This window comes from Amblyraja radiata, chromosome 15, assembly GCF_010909765.2.
Source record: "Amblyraja radiata isolate CabotCenter1 chromosome 15, sAmbRad1.1.pri, whole genome shotgun sequence".
NCBI lineage: Eukaryota > Metazoa > Chordata > Chondrichthyes > Rajiformes > Rajidae > Amblyraja > Amblyraja radiata.
The window spans coordinates 23,269,178-23,286,645 of NC_045970.1; the positions used below are offsets into that span (position 1 = coordinate 23,269,178).

Below are 17,468 nucleotides of genomic sequence, written 5' to 3' on the forward strand. Positions count from 1 at the left end.
TATGACTGTGTGATCTTTGCGGGAAAGTAAAACCAAGAAAGCTACCTTGAGATATATGATTAACAGAAGGAATTATGAAATTCACTTACAGCATAAGTTGTCTAAAGAATATAAACTTGCAGAAGCAACCTGAACTTTGAAAGCTTGGCATTCAATGTTAAAATGGTACAGATTGACAACTGAAGACCCATTTAAATTGCACAACACATGCTAGAGATAAAACACCCGCACCATCACTTACAGCAGAGTGCTTCAGTACTCGAAGGTAGACACAAAATCCTGGAGTAAGTCAGCAGGACAGGCAGCATCTTTAGAGAGAAGGAATGGGTGACGTTTCGGGTCGAGACCCTTCTTCAGTCTGATAAAGGGTCTCGACCCGAAACGTCACCCATTCCTTCTCTCCAGAGATGCTGTCTGACCTGCTGACTTACTCCAGGATTTTGTGTCTACCTTCGACTAAAACCAGCATCTGCAGTTCTTTCCTACTTGTTTCAGTACACCACATACGTAGAAAACACTTTAGTGGACCATTTACAGTGCCCTCCATAATGTTTGGGACAAATATCCATCATTTATTTATTTGCCTCTGTACTCGACAAGTTGAGATTTTTAATAGAAAAAAAATCACATGTGGTTAAAGTGCACATTGTCAGATTTTAATAAAGGCCATTTTTATACATTTTGGTTTCACCATATAGAAATTACAGCAGTGTTTACATATAGTCCCATTTCAGGGCACCATAATGTTTGGGACACACCAGTGTCATGTAAATGAGAGTAGTCACGTTTAGTATTTTGTTGCATATCCTTTGCATGCAATGACAGTTTGAAGTCTGCGATTCATGGACATCACCAGTTGCCGGGTGTCTTCTCTGGTGATGCTCTGCCAGGCCTGTATTGCAGCCATCTTTAGCTTATGCTTGTTTTGGGGGCTAGTCCCTTTCAGTTTTCTCTTCAGCATATAAAAGGCATGGTCAATTGCATTCAGATCGGGTGATTGACTTGGCCACTCAAGAATTTACCATTTTTTAGCTTTGAAAAATTCCTTTGTTGCTTAAGCAGTATGTTTGGGATCAGGGCCAGCCTTAAATAGATTGGACCGATTGCTCCCAATTGGGCCCCGCGCCAGAGTAATCTACTCTCAGCTCAGGTAGATCTACCCCGGGTGGAGGGGGGAGAGGGGTGGAGAGAGAGTCCAGAGAAGAGGCGTCCGGCAAGGCTGCAATCTGAGCCCGACACTGTTTAATGGATATATCAACGATTTGGCAGTAAAGTTGGACCAGAGCACATCTGTCTTCTGAACGGAGAGGTAAAGTCCCTGTTTTATGCGGATGACTTGGTTCTGCTGTCCCCCACAGAACAGGGACTGCAGCAACAGTTGGACCTAATTGATGAGTATTGCCAAAATTGGGCCCTGGCAGTAAATCTAAAGAAAACCAACATCATGATTTTTCAGAAAAGACCCAAATGTCAGGAAGATAAATACAAATTTACTCTCAATGGTATTGTTATCAAACACACTATGAGCTATACATACCTTGGTCTAACTGTTTCAGCATCAGGGAACTTCAATATGGCAGTGAATGCACTAAAAGAGAAAGCTCGAAGAGCTCTGTATGCAATAAAAAGAAGATTCTACAACATCCAAATTCCAATTAAAATCTGGCTTAAAATATTTGACAGTGTAATCCAGCCTATTGCGCTTTATGATAGTGAAGTATGGGGTCCGCTCAGTCACCATAGTTATAGTAAATGGGAAAAACATACAACGGAGGCACTGCATTTTGTCGGAACATCCTCCGTATCCAAAGGAAAACACCAACAAACGCATGTAGGTCGGAATTAGGCAGATACCCACTGATAATAAATATCCAGAAAAGAGCACTACATTTTTGGAATCATCTTAAATCTAGCCCCCCAGATACCCTCCAGTTTAAAGCCCTTCAAACACAAGAGGGGAGCCCAGAAAATAGTTCCCTGTGTCAGTTGGTACTGAGACTAACTACCCCTATCCAGTTAAAACCTATCCAGTTAAATCCTAACCAGCGTCAGATCAATATTGATCCCCAATCACCAGTTAGAGTGAACCAAATTATCAAACAATGTAAAGAAACGTATTTGGAACATTGGGATAAAGAAACCAAAATCCAAAGCAAATTAGAATGTTACCGTGCCCTAAAAAGAGATTATAAATTGGCAGACTATCTCTCAACTGTTAGAGACATAAAGCAGAGACAGACCCTCACCAAATACAGATTAAGTGACCACTATTTGGCAGTTGAAAAAGGAAGACAGAAGAGATTCTGGCAACCAAGAGAAAACAGAATATGCGGCCACTGTTTGACAGATGAGGTTGAAACAGGGGTGCACTTCCTCCTAAAATGCAAAAAATTTGACAAAACAAGGAAAGCATACTTTGACAAACTCAGTGTGGCAACCCCTGATTTTAAAGAACTAGATGATACATCAAAACTAAGAATAATCCTTGTCGAAGGAAATACGGCACATCTTGGTACAATACGTAACAGCATGCCACAACCTGAGAGACGGTGAATGACCAACATGCACATATGTACGCACACACTAATTGACATTAACTGACACTAAGAAATTAATATTGAATTGCTAAACTTGCTATTGTGTTGTATTGCTTACAGCTGCAAAAACGTGTAGCAATCAATAAAGGGCTATAGGCCGATTGCAAGTTTATGTACAGGGACATATCTATCCATGCACTGTATACTTGTATTTATACTTATGCATCTTAAATATGTATGTCATGTTTTATACTTTGGCAATATAACAATGTATTTTTTATCATGCAAATAAAGTTTTAAAATTGAAATTGAATTGAATTGAGTAGAGGGGTGGAGGGGGGAGTAAGGGGTAGTCAGGGAGGGGGGTGTGAGGGTGAATGAAGATGGGGGAGAAGGGGAGGTGGGTCGGTCTCTCACGGTCCCGGGGCAGCGCTCCCGCCCCTCCAGTCTGTGTGCTTCACGCACATAGCCCCGGCTCCACCCCTCTCTCTCCACGGGAAGACGGGGAGGGCCGGGCCGGGGGTTGGAGCAACGTTTACAAACCTCAACCTCAGCTCACACCTGTCCGATGGACCCCGGCATCCGCTCCAGCCGCCGGCCCTCTCCCTTCTCTCCTCCCCTTCTATCCCTCCCTTCTTCCTCTCTCTTTTTTCCCTTCTCTCCTTTCCTCCCTTCTTTCTCACCTTCCTTTCTCTTTTCCCTTCTCCCCTTCCCTCCCTCTCTTCTTTCTCTCCTTCCATCCCTCCCTTCTTTCTCTACTTCCCTCCCTCCCTCCTCTCCTTCCTTCCCTCCCACACACACACAAACACACACATAACACATAGACAACCAACACATACACATCACGCACAGACAACTAACACACACACACACACACACACAACTAAGTTAGGATGGGGTAGAAGCCCAAAGGGTAGGATGGGGCTGAAGCCCAAAATTTAATGCCTGGACTGGTTTTTCGCCAATAGTTATTGGTTTTCCAGGATCTAGTTAATTATATATTTTTTTCATTTAACAATCACTAAAACAAGAGGTATTGTAACTATGTACTTTTCAGAGGTGATCTACACATTTTGTTTGTTACTTGTAACATGTATGCAATTTTATATTAAAATGTAGCTTAGATCTGTTTGGTCCATTAACTCGCAGGCACTTTTTAAGCACACATTTTGATTACTTTCCATTCTACCATAGAGATATAAAGTCTATAATAGACTTTATTTGTATTCCTATAATTCTACAGACCTTGGCTGGGAACCTGGGGCTCACCAAAATTGTTCCCAATTGGGCCCCCGAGGCGCTGACAGCTCTCTTATCCCTGCATGAAGGAGGCAATTAAACACACCTGAGCAATTCCAAACACCTGTGAAGTCTTGTGTCCCAAACATTATGGTGCCCTGAAATGGGGGACTATGTATAGACACAGCTGTAATTTTTATATGGTGAAACCAAAATGTATAAAAATGGCCTTTATTAAAATCTGGCAATGTGCACTTTAACCACATGCAATTTTTTCTATTACAAATCTCAAATTGTGAAGTACAGAGGCAAATAAATAAATGATGGGTCTTTGTCCCAAACATTATGGAGGGCACTGTAAAAATTGTAGCCAAACGTAACGTCTGTTTTGACACGAGTTATTCCAGCCAACCCTCTAAATCTTGGATTCCTTTTTGTACACAAATGGCAACTTTAATAGCAAACACCATCTCTAATAACCCTCAAACTTTTAATTGTATTGATTAAACAAGTGTCTGTAGATTGTTATTTATGAATCAAAGATGGGTAAGGTCAATAAGTTACACAAAATAATAAAACATAACTAAATGGTTAATTGTTGGCTCCCCAGGTTATTAATTTTCTCAAATGAATGAAACAGCAAAGAAAGGGACAGAAACAAAGCAAGGTAGGGGTAGGAAGAGAAAATGAAAAGAAGATTAAATTATTCAAGATTGCAAAATAAAGTTTGCCCCAGTGGTTTCAAACATTTCCAGAAGAAATTAATGGATATACATACAGAAGCTGCTGATCTTCCAGGACCTCGTTGTGCTACTATGGCGCCTGATATTGCCTTGATCCAGTTGTGCATGTCTTCAGGGCTGTCAGCCTGGAACAATATTTGCACAAGGTACTCATTATAGTAGCATTCAACATCTTACAATAATACAATAGTTAGTTTTCACTTTCTAATTAGAGGCTATATTTTCCACTGTGCAAGTTCAATAGCATTCATGAATAGTTATCTAGATTAAATGAAGTTCTTATTATACGGCTATTTTCCAATTGCTGATAGATACAAACTCGATACAATTGAAATCAGCAAAGTAATTTGCAACAGAACCCTAGATCGGCTTTCTGGAATTACAATGTCAATGGACCATTTGATCATTTTTTGCACAGGGTTTTTTTTAAAAATCCTTTTACAACAGGCTTTTAAAAGTATTGAGCAGAAAAACAAATCTGCTGGTGGAATAGAGCAGGCCATGTGAAGGGATCTGTGAAGGGATATGGATAGTAGAATTTTCAGGACGAACGAGTAGAGGGGAGATGAACAATATATGAATGAATGAATGAATGAATGAATGAATGAATGAATGAATGAATACGTTTATTGTCATTGCAAAATACTGTGCAACGAAATTCCATTGCATCTCCAGTTAAAAAATACAAACACGACAACCATTGACACATATGTACACTTATTAGTAAAAATAATAAATAAGTATTTAAAAATAATTTAAAAAGAATGTTGCATTTCTTGGAATTACATTTTGCTTCCCCAGTGTTCTCTGTTGGAATTAAGCTCTTTTATCGCACATGGGTAGAAACTATTTTTTAGTCTACCGGTGCGAGCCTTCAGAGACCTGAAAGAGTGGGGGAAAGGTGGATGGGCCAAGAGCTGACATGTAATAGTTGGATGCCAGTGTAAAGCACTGGATTGGTGATGGGGAAGAGGGATGGGGATTAAAGAGAAGTGGGGAGCTGGAATATGATTTGTGGAGAAAAACAGACGTGCAATACGAGGTGCAGATCCTTCAGTTTGCGTGTGTCCGCCAAGGCCTGCTGGAGCTCCTGGCTGCTAATAATTTTAGGTCCTTCCCATACTCTGTCCTTGGCTTTCTCCATTGTCAGAGTGAAGTCAAAAGCAAGCAGCACCTCATATTCCGCTTGCAACCCAATGGTGTGAACATTGGATTCTCCAAAGTCAAATAAAAATTAAGCACATTTCTACCACTACAAAGTTACCCTGCTCATTTCCCCTTCTCCATTACATTCACATCTCATCGCCGTCCCATATTTCTCTTTTCTCATCTTCCATCCATATCCATCCCACTCTACATTTCACTCCTTTTTTTGACATCCGACATCCCCTTTGCCTCTTTTTCACCTTTAGTCTTTGTTGCCTATTCCACGCATCAGCCAATCACCCTGCTTACCTGCATCTACCTACAAGGTTTGCCCCACCTCTTTTCCAGATTTTTCTACCCAACGTAAATCAGTTTGAGGCATGGCTCTGACCCGAAATGTCATCTGTTAGTTCCCTCCAAATATGAAAAAGAGTTTTATGATAAAAAAGTGTTGGACATGAGGTATTTGCAATAAATGCTTGCCTTCAACTACACACTGTAAAGTTTTTTTTTTAAAGCCTGCTTACCTTATCAAAAAGAAAAAGCTCCAAGTTGTGGCACAAGTACTAAATGGAATTTCATGCTAGTTCCCTTGCGGGCTGGCAACCACCCCTCCCCCCCATCCATACTTTGGGTGATGTTGTTGACGGATATTTTAAAAGCCTTACTAAGGTGTATATACAATTCTCACAACAAGATACTTAGGAATATTGCACAAACGTTTAACATTAAACATCTAAAATTTACACTTAATTGTTTGCCTCCTTGGAAATAAAAACTGTCAATTATATACGAGATTAGATCTTGAGTTCATTCTGTACGAATGTCATCTTCAATTAAATTCAGTTTTCTTGCAAGTATTTGTTCACATAAAAAGTTTCTTCAACTTAGTGCAATTAACATACTTACCTGAACATAAAATGTTCTAAAATTAGTTACCATCTCAAATAAGTTGTCACGTAACAAAATTTCTCTGCAATAGAAAAATACTGACATTAATAATTTTACTTTGATTGATGTTTTGCAATTGTATTCATAGAATCACAGGCCCTTCAGCTCAACTTGCCCACGCCGACCAGCATGCCCTATCTACACAAGTCCCATCTGCCTGTTTGGCCTATACCCCTCCAAAACCATCCTATCCATGTGCCTGTCTAAATGTTTCTTAACCGTCACAATAGTACCTGCCTCGACTACCTCTGCCACAGCTCGTTCCATACACCCACCACTCTTTGTGTGGAAAAAATTACCCCTCAGGTTCCAATTAAATCTTAACCCCCCTCACCTTAATTCTCAGTTTAATATTTAGACTGAGAATTCATAAAACATTACTTTTTAAATATTTCAGCAGTTTTGATAAATCAAAACAAAATAATGTTCCAACTTTTGAACTGGTTTAAAGGGGGACTAAATGGTTAATGACTTTGAGGTATTGTAAAATCAGAAGAACAACTATTTTCATGGATCAGCTGGTGTAAGCAGCTACTGGATGTTCAATATAATTCTTATCCTGTGGTTCTCAATTCCCTTACTCTGAGCAAGAGAATCTGTGTGTCTACCCGTTCTATTTCCCTCATGGTTTTATATACCTCGAAGATCACTCCTCATCCTCCTGCGCTCCAAGGAATAGAGTCCAAGCCTGCTCAACCTCTTCCTATGGCTCAGACCTTCAAGTCCTGGCAACATCTTCGTAAATCTTCTCTGCACCCTTTCCAGCTTGACAACAACTTTCTTATAACATGGTGCCCAAAACTGAACATACTCTAAATGCAACCTAACTAACGTTTTATACAACTGCAACATGACATCCCAACTTCTACACTCAATGTTCTGACTAATGAAGGCGAATGTGCCAAAAGCCTTTTTGACCACCTTATCTATCTATGACGCCACTTTCAACAAACAAGGTACCTGTACTCCTAGACCCCTCTGCTCTACAACACTCCCCAGAATCCTACCGTTCACTGTGTTGGTTCTGCCCTGGTTAGACTTCCAAAAATGCAACATCTCGTACTTCTCGGTATTAAATTCCATCAACCATTCCTCAGCCCAACAACATAACCAATCAAGATCCTGCTGCAATTTTTTACAACCATTTTCACTATCTACAATTCCACCCACTTTTGTGTCATTTGCAAACTCGCTAACCATGCAATGTATGGTCTCATCCAAATCATTGATATGGATGACAAACAGCAATGGACCTAGCACTGAACCCTGAGACACTCCACTGGTCACAGGCCTCCAGTTCGAAAAACAACCTTCCACCACAACCCTCTGCTTCCTTCCATGAAGCCAATTTTCCATCCAGTTGGCAACCCCATGTGATCCTACAATGCAGAACTTTGTTAAATGCCTTGCTGAAATCCGTATAAAGTGTCTATTGCCCTGCCCTCAACCTTTTTGGTCACATCCAAAAAATTCGATCAGATGTGTGAGACATGATCTCCCACGAACACAAAACCATGTTGCCCATCCCTCTTCAGCCCTTGTCCATCCAAATTAATGTTTATCTTGCCCCTCAGAATACTCTCTAGCAACTTTCCGACCACACATGCTAGGCTCACTGGCCTGATGACTTTTCCCCGCAGCCCTTCAGAGCAAAACATATGTCACCCTCTAGTCTTCCGGCACCTCACCATATTTAATGACGACATAAATCTCAGCTAGGGCACATGCAATTTCCTCTCTCGTTTCCCAGTCTCCTCGCATATATCTGATTTAAGCCCAGGAGATCTGTCAACCTTCATATATGTTAAGACATTTAGCACCTCCTCGACTGTAATAATAACTCTCCTCAAGACACTTCCATTGACTACCTCAAGTTCCAAAGTCCTCATGTCTTTCTCCACGGGTAAAACAGGAGAAACACTCATTAAGGACCTTGCCCATCTCCTGTGACTCCACACAAAGGTGACCGTTTTGATTCCTGTGGAGACCCATTCTCTCTTTGGTTACCCTTTTCCCCTTTAATGAACATAAAATCTCTGATTATCCTGAACATTAGCTGCCAGAGCTATCTTCTGTCCCCTTTTTGCCCTCCTGCTTTCCTTTTTTAGCATGCTCCTCCGTACCCAAAAGTCCTCCAGGGATTCATGTCAAGTTTTTTCCCCGCGGAAACAAGCTCTACGGACCACCGAGTCCGCACCGACCAGCGATCCCCGCACATTAACACTATCCTACTACTTGGGACAATTTACACATACACCAAGCCAAGCCTACATACCTGTACATTTTTGGAGTGTGGGAGGAAACCAAAGTTCTCGGAGAAAACCACACGGTCACGGGGAGAACATACACACTCTGTACCGACAGCACCCGTGGTCGGGATCTAACCCGGGTCTCCGGCCCTGCGCCACCGTGCCACCCTCGATTCCACCTACCTTGTTATTCTTGATGAGAGCCTGAATTTCTCCTGTCATCCCACTTTCCAGACATTCCTTTTCCATCAAACAACCTGCTCCAATCAACCAGGGCGAATTCCTGTATAATACCTTCAAAGTTGACCTTCCCCTAATTTTGAATTTTAACACGTGGGCCAGCCAGCCCTGTCTTTATCCATAACGATCTTAAACCTCAATATTAGCTCCAAATTTCTGATAAGCTGCCAGCAGTAAGCTCAGCAGAATGGAAACGCATAGACAACTTGAAATTTAAAGGTTTAGCAGCAGTTATGCTACAATTTATTGATCACTTAAGCATGCGAAACATCAGTTCTTTACGGTCTAAATTAGAATATTGACCTTTGTTTGCATTCTTGAACCTTATTAACTTCTTTAAGTGGTATACAACGAAGTGGTTCCTTGTCCTACAAGATAAAAATAAGTATTGCATTAAAATGGAAAACAAACCTGATACATTAAAAGTATGAAAATGATTTTCATTTTATGGATGTAAACTATAATTTTCAGATTTAATAGTTTTTTAACAAGAACTGTACATAAAATCTCCAATTCAAAATATAAACCAACGAGTTTGCATTAAGCTCTCAAAAACTGGTGTTTTGAATCTTAAATTGTTAAAAAGAATTAGATTAGCAATCTTATGCAGCTCTTGGGGGAAAAAAACTTTTACAACAAAACTATTCCACTTATACGTGCATTCTATATGGTGTATCAGTTTGAAAACCATATGCTAGTAACTCAGGGACAGCTTAACATAGTAATAAAAAAATCTACATGGATATTTAAAAAGTCCACAACAGTTCTAATTTAAAAGAAACAAAGAGGGTTAGCTTCATCACTTCTTGCACACGTATATGGGTAGTGTACATTCGCAGAGTCTTTATGATACACCTTATGAGTTACGGTAATATGCCGCTAAGGTTGCAAGAAGGCAAGGAGCAACATACCAGCAAACAAGAAATAATGATAAATCAGGCTTGTTCAACTATCACTTTCAGAATCATTACTGAAAAAGTCACAAATAAACACTTTGAAAGCGAAAATTTGAGAAGTTCACGAAAAAAGTTTATCATAATTCTTTTTAATTGCCTTGAATGAGTGCCATTGAGACTTGGCATAAATTCCTACTACCTTAAACTAGTTCCACATACTGATTGCTATCAACATTAGTCAAGGAGAATTTAAATCAAACTTCCATTTCATCTTTTAAATATTCATCAAGTTAATCATAAATGTACTTTTGATTTAATTGATTAACAACAAAATATTCTAATAGAATGATTTTTCTCTGATCATGTGAATTTCATAACAAGCTCGACAGGTTTCAACTGGCTGATCTAATCAGTTAGCAGTTTGACGGTGCTTGTATAATGGGGAAATGGAATGATACCTTCTCATAACTTAACAAGTCTCAGCAGCGTTGTGCCAGACTCTCAGTGGCAATAACAGCTATACAAGTATTTCATGTCCATCTTCCACACTGAAATTAAACAGTCAAGCTTCATGATGAAAACTGAAGGTGAAAGTTAAGCATTAATCCAAAATTCTGTGCATCAGAAAACTGCTGCTGCAAAAAGCCACCTTTTACATTTCTACAAATATCATCATTTTTAAAAAGAACACATGCAGTTCATGTCCTCAGCAAGTCCCAAGGTGCTTTACAGCCAACTGGACTATGCAGTGACGTTAATGTTGTAATATCGTAAAATTTAGCAGCCATCTTAATGACAACAAGCGACCAAAAGCTACAATGCAAGTAATGAAGGGGAATAAAGATGGGTCTGGACATGGTCAGAATGAAACTATTAGGCCAATCTCACCATAAATACTGCTTTGAAAAGAGTAAAAATAACATCTCAATTTCCTGATAATAGGGGTCATGGGAATCTTATCCAAGTTACCCAAATAAATTAAGCAATTGTCTACAATTCATATTGCAATCATAAACCAGCATAATATACAATGTAACACATATACATAAACCAATTTAGCTTGGTCACATTATAACCACACAAATGTAATCTCTCTCTGTCTCTCTCTCTCTCTATCTATCTATATGTATCTATCTATATCTATACATATCTATCTATCTATCTATCTATATATCGATCTCTATATCTATATCCATATATCAAAAACACTCTTCAGATGTCAGGTGTGGATTTGTCAATGACCATTGTCCGCAGAATACTTCATGAACAGAAATACAGAGGCTACACTGCAAACCACTGGTTAGCCGCAAAAGTAGGATGGCCAGGTTACAGTTTGCCAAGATGTGCTTAAAAGAGCAACCACAGTTCTGAAAAAAGGACTTGTGGACAGTTGAGACGAAGATTAATGTATCAGAGTGATGGCAAATGCAAAGTATGGAGGAGAGAAGGAACTGCCCAAGATCCCCAGCATACCACTTCATTTGTGAAATACGGTGGTGGGGGTGTTATGGCATGGGCATGTATGGCTGTTGAAGGAACTGGCTCACTTATCTTCATTTATGATACAACTGCTTATGGTAGTAGCATAATAAATTCTGAAGTGTATAGACACATCCTATCTGCTCCAGTTCAAACAAATGCCTCAAAACTCATTGGTCGGCGGTTCATTCTACAGCAAGACAAAGATCCCAAAAATACTGCTAAAGCAACAAAGGAGTTTTTCAAAGCTAAAATATGGTCAATTCTTGAGTGGCCAAATCAATCACCCGATCTGAACCCAATTGAGCATGCCTTTTATATGCTTAAGAGAAAACTGAAGGGGACAGGCCCTCAAAACAAGCATAAGCTAAAGATGGCTGCAATACAGGCCTGGCAGAGCATCACCAGAGAAGACACCCAGCAACTGACGATGTCCATGAATCGCAGACTTCAAGCAGTCATTGCATGCAAAGGATTTGCAACAAAATACTAAACATGACTACTTTCATTTACATGACATTGCTGTGTCCCAAACATTATGGTGCCCTGAAATGGGGGGTTATGTATAAACACTGCTGTAATTTCTATATGGTGAAACCAAAATGTATAAAAATGGCCTTTATTAAAATCTGACAATGCGCACTTTAACCACATGTGATTTCTTTCTATTACAAATCTCAACTTGTCGAGTAGAGGCAAATAAATAAATGATGGGTCTTTGTCCCAAATGTTATGGAGGGCACTGTAGTTGTGGGAATCAGTGTGTTTGTAATAGACGTTTGTCGATAGACTACCTCCTCTGAAGCAATCCTGAGTTGTAATTATATATCATTTCATCTTAAAAGACTGCTCATATTTATTGAATTAAATAATATTTAACGGGGCACCAAGCTTAGGACAAACCTTTTGCAATTATTTAATCAATTTGTTTACTGATGCCAATGTGTTATTTATGTTGGATATATCTCTCTCCTCTATTTGATTAGCCTATTTATACAGGTTCTCTTTTCCTTGGAAGATAACCACTACTATTTAAAATTGGTGTTACTTACCGTGACAAACTGCTCACCACAATATCTTCATTTTAGAATTTCATTAAACTAAACAAGCAAACCCTGCTTTAAGTTTACTTGGTTCCCGCATATTTATCTACCCACTACCAGCATGTTTACTGTTGCACTATTTTAAGCCACCCTATTAATGAAGATTAGTCCAAACAAGTAGTTCTGCTTTTGAATATTTGCGCAACTACATGAACACACCAGTTATTATTGAACTTGGGGGATCATAAAAATGCAAACTATTAAAAGATAAGTGGCATACCAGATCAGATTTGTAATAACTTATGGAATTTTCATCTAGTATGAAATATCTTCTTTTCCAGTTTTTCATCTGTAATGATAGAGACAGTAGTTAAAAATAAAGCAACTAAATGCCAGTTCAAAAATATATAGCCATTTCTAGAATTCTACCTAACATTTGACTTAAGACTTCCATTTATATTCATATCAGATGCATTAGGTTGCGGATGCCAATATGCTGTCTGCCTGAAAAAATCCTTACATTATATGTACTAAGCCAAGTCGCTAATAAATCATAAATTTCTTTAAACTGTTCTCTATTTCCTCAATTCTCATAATTGTCCTCCAATCTCCCAAATTATCCATGGTGTATTCTGTTTCAGAGAAGCAAAAGCAAAAGCAATAATATCCAATCATCCATTTAATGGTTCTATTAAAGTATATTCCAAAAACAGATATAGGTAATTCATACTTTTAATATAAGGAATGTCATTAGTCAAGTTTTACAGGTCCTTGGCACCAGACCAGTATTTAAAGACCAATCTTAAATGACCTTGAGAAAATGGTAATAAATCGCCAACATTACCAGCCAGGACCAAATACTATCCATGCAAAGGAAATGAATAATGCAGAACCACTAGCACCACATGGTGTTGACCACATGCATGCCCTACCATTCAATAAGACGATGGCTGATGTGATGCACTCCCAATTTCTCTTCCATTTCAGTTACACATTGCCCTCAATTTCCCAATCATTCAAAAAAAATCTACTTCATTAAACACCTCCAGTGGTCTGGACGCCACAACTCCAGAGATTCACCATCATCTGTATGGCACAATTACTGTACACCTCAGCTTTAAAAGACTGGTCCATTACCGTGAAACTATATCCTGACGTCTGAGACTGGTCCACTAATGGAAACCTCTCAACAAGTTACCTGTCATGTCTCCCTAAGATCTTGTATATCTCAATAAGATTACCCATCAGTCTTCTAACCAGGAGATATAATCAACATTTTTTTAATCTCAAGATTCAATTTAATTGTCACATGTACCAATTAAGGAACCATGAAATTTGAGTTACCATACAGCCATGCTAAATAAAAAATAAAAAATACACACAGCATATAAAATAAAGTTTAACATAAACATCCACCACAGTGGAATCAACATTTCTCACTGTGATGGAAGGCAATAAAGTTCAGTCATCTTCCTCCTTTGTTCATCCGTGGTCGGGGCCTTGAACCCTCTACACTTGCCGTTGCCGACAGTCTGCTGTTCAAGCCCTCTCGTCGGGATGATCGAAACTCCGGCGTCGGGACGGATCGGAGCACTCCGTGGCATGGAGCTCGCAAGTCGGCCGCTTCTTACCGGAGATCGCCGCTTCATGGCGTTAAAGTCCACGGGCCCTGCGGTCGGAGCTCCAACACTGGCGATCCTCAGCAAAAGATCCCAGACTCCTCGATATTAAGCCCGTGCCACACCAGCGGCTTGAAGCTTCAGGCTGGTCTCCAGGAAAGCCTGCACCACTCCACTTTGTAGGCCGCAGGAGGGGACGGAGATGTGACACGGAGAAAAATCACATCTCCGTCGAGGTAAGTGACTGGAAAAAGTTTACCCCGTTCCCCCCCACCCACCTCATAAAAAATACCAAAACACTTTAAGACAAACATTCAAGACATGCTTAAAATAATAAAAACAGTGAAGGGACAAGCCAAACTGCTGGCGAGGTGGCCATTACGGGCTCTCTCATTCCAGGAATTAGCCTAGAAAGTCTCCTGCTCAACACCTCCTACACGTAATTCCTTTCTTAATAAAGGGCCCAATAGAATACAAGGTACTCCAGGTGCAGCAACAATCTGTACATTTCTAACGATTTTTGTATAAGCTCTAATGACTATTACAACAGTCAATGTGAGTTTTGCCTTTAAGTACTTGCTCGATTTGTTTTTTTAAAAAATATTTTATGCACGAAAACATCTTAATCTCCCTGTACTCCATTCATTTGCAGTCTCTCCTCAGTCTCTTTCAATTCCTCCCACTGAACATCCATCACACTTTCCAACATTAAGCTCCACCCATTACCTACAGCCGGCAGCACAGTACAATTATCTTCATTACAGTATGCAATCCCAGTTACCTTCCTATCATCACCAGACATAAATATCATAAATATCACCAAACATAAATACTCCCCCCTGCAAGTCATTTATATAGATTTTAAATAATTGGAGGTCCAAGAATAGGGTAGTCAATTCGGTAGATTGCTCTGACCTGAAAAATACCCATTTATTCCAATTCAAACTTCCTGGTGATAACCAGTCATGTATCCTTGTCAATACATTTGTCAGACCATGAGCTCTTATCTTTGCATGCCAGCTTATTATGTAGTATCCTATTAAATGCCTTTTGGAAATTTAAACTCACTGCATCAACAAGTTCCTTTCTATTGACTACTTGTTAAATCCTCCAAAAACTGCATCCAGAAATTTTGTCAATAACTTTCCATTCATAAGACCATGTTGACTTGTTTTCATTAAATTAAAACATTTTTAAAGGACTAGCTATACCATCCTTGATTTATAGATTCCAACATCTTGCCAATAACAAATGTTATGATAACTGCCCAATAGTTTCCCACTTCTTTGTCTTCTTCCCTTTTTGAACAAGGGAGCCATTTTTGCAGTTTTCTACTCCACTGGCACTCTCCCCAGAATTAAGTTTTAAAATTCATCAACCAACAGCTCAACCACGTCTGCAGTACCATCCTTTAAAACATTATCATACAGGCATGATTTGAAACTAGCTCATTTGCTGTCTTTGGGATATTTGCATCTGAAGCAGATCATTTAAACAGCGTACAGAAACAGGCCTTGCAGCAACAATGCCCATGCCAACACTTGGCTGTTTACTTCTATTTTTACTAATCCAATTAATTTTCTGTTCCATAATTTTGCTTATATTTTCTGCCTCTTCCTAGTTATGTTCTACTTTATTTCTCCCTTCCACTATATTGTGCAACTACTCTCTCATTCATTTATTCGGGATCATTGTTATATCTGAGTTTATGATGGAAAGATGGTTAGCAATGGAGCAACAGAAGATCACTGGACTTAGGATACTGCTCCAAGGAATTCATATATTTACCTGTTGGGACTCGGTTGACTGACATCCAGAGAACACAACCATCTCCCTTTGTTAAATGCATGACTCCAAACTGAAACATCCATGAAGCACTTTTTACAGAAAGGTAGGTTTACTGCAGCTTCCGCTAGATGGTCATAATTTTATTTAATTTTTCTGCCACCGTCTTATTTCACAATATAGCATCTCTTGTCCGAGTCTACAAAATACTCATCAACTCCAGCAAATCTTTTCATTCTTGCATAGGTTTGAAACCGTCTCCATTTCTCACCAGATTCCACTCGTATTCTCCCTTTTGCTCATTAATTTCTTTATTCTTCTTTGCTTGTATTTGACATTTTAACATTTCTCAAGTTTATTGCTCTTCTGGGCAAAATTTTAAGCCTTTTCCTTAGATCAGATACCATGTTTAATTTCAAGTGCTAGCCTTTTATTATCATTGTGTTTTTGTGCTTTAGATCTCTTTTGTTATTTATACATTGAATTTTTTAATGTTCACCTCTGTCAGTACAGTCATACATGGTAAAGTATTTTATCGATCTACTATAGCCATTTCTTATTTTGTATCTTTGTGGCATGCTTTATTCAAATTTAAGGTCTGATACAAGATTGAACTAAAACTTAGTTTAAAAAAATAAAATAGCATCTTGTTACCGATGTTTCCAAACACCACTTTGCACCAGATCATCCAAAATTGATTACTCCACATTTAAATTTTAAACTATTATTACTGCCTGAACATATTGATCCAGAAAACCATTTCTTAAACAATTTATCCTTTGTCCCCACTTCAAATATTATTCTTGCTCAAAATGTCATTATATTGTTGACAGTTTCAATTACCTCCTGAACATTTTCCTGTTCTTCATATTTCTCACAATTGAGCTCATCAAAAATGCTATTGGTCATAGCTTGTTTGAAGTTCCAGTCAACATTCACCAATGTTACCATTAACCTATTATTATATATTGCCCCACAATACATCTGATATAAACATTTTCATTCTGTACTTAAATATTTCAAGGACTAGTTACTCTCCAAAATTGTAATCTACCCAGTTCCTCAACCTACCATTCAACCTCTTCACAATCCTTCCACTCTGGCCTCTTGCGCATCAGCACCTTTTGTTATTTCCCAAGTAACAATTTTGCCTTCAGCTAGTAAGACTGATTCTTCACTCAAATCAACTGAGAGACACATTTTTAATCAAATGTTTGGTAACCCTAAACATCTCTTTTTTTAAAAATGTTTTTTAGCCCACGTAAAACTTTTGAGTTACTTGCATTATTGGTAATTGCATTGCCAAATAAGATATGTAAAAGTTCCAAAACAAAAGTAAAATCCAGGAGAAAGAACTGAAGGACTGTATCAGAATAGGACCTTTAGGGTCTTTATCAAACGGTATGGAGGAATATTGCTTGCACTACAGTGCAAATGTAGGCTTTCCTCTATTTTGTTTGGTATTGAGAGCAGGAGGAAATTCATCCATTGTTGAAATGCATAAACATTTTTTAGGGCAATTAAATTCTTTGGAAACAAAT

General features: G+C 38.9%; 1 protein-coding gene across 5 annotated transcripts in view; it reads right to left on the minus strand.

Moving 5' to 3' along the window:
* plekha1 (pleckstrin homology domain containing A1) overlaps positions 1–17,468 on the minus strand; it is a 73,147-nt gene that overhangs the window by 7,271 nt on the left and 48,408 nt on the right. For all 5 annotated transcript variants that reach the window (XM_033033783.1, XM_033033782.1, XM_033033781.1 and 2 more), the window contains exons 8-11: positions 12,804–12,872; positions 9,409–9,473; positions 6,575–6,638; positions 4,555–4,644 (exon numbers count right to left, since the gene is read on the minus strand). In XM_033033783.1, coding sequence (XP_032889674.1) covers positions 4,555–4,644; positions 6,575–6,638; positions 9,409–9,473; positions 12,804–12,872 — 288 coding nt within the window. The remainder of the gene's footprint in view (positions 1–4,554; positions 4,645–6,574; positions 6,639–9,408; positions 9,474–12,803; positions 12,873–17,468) is intronic.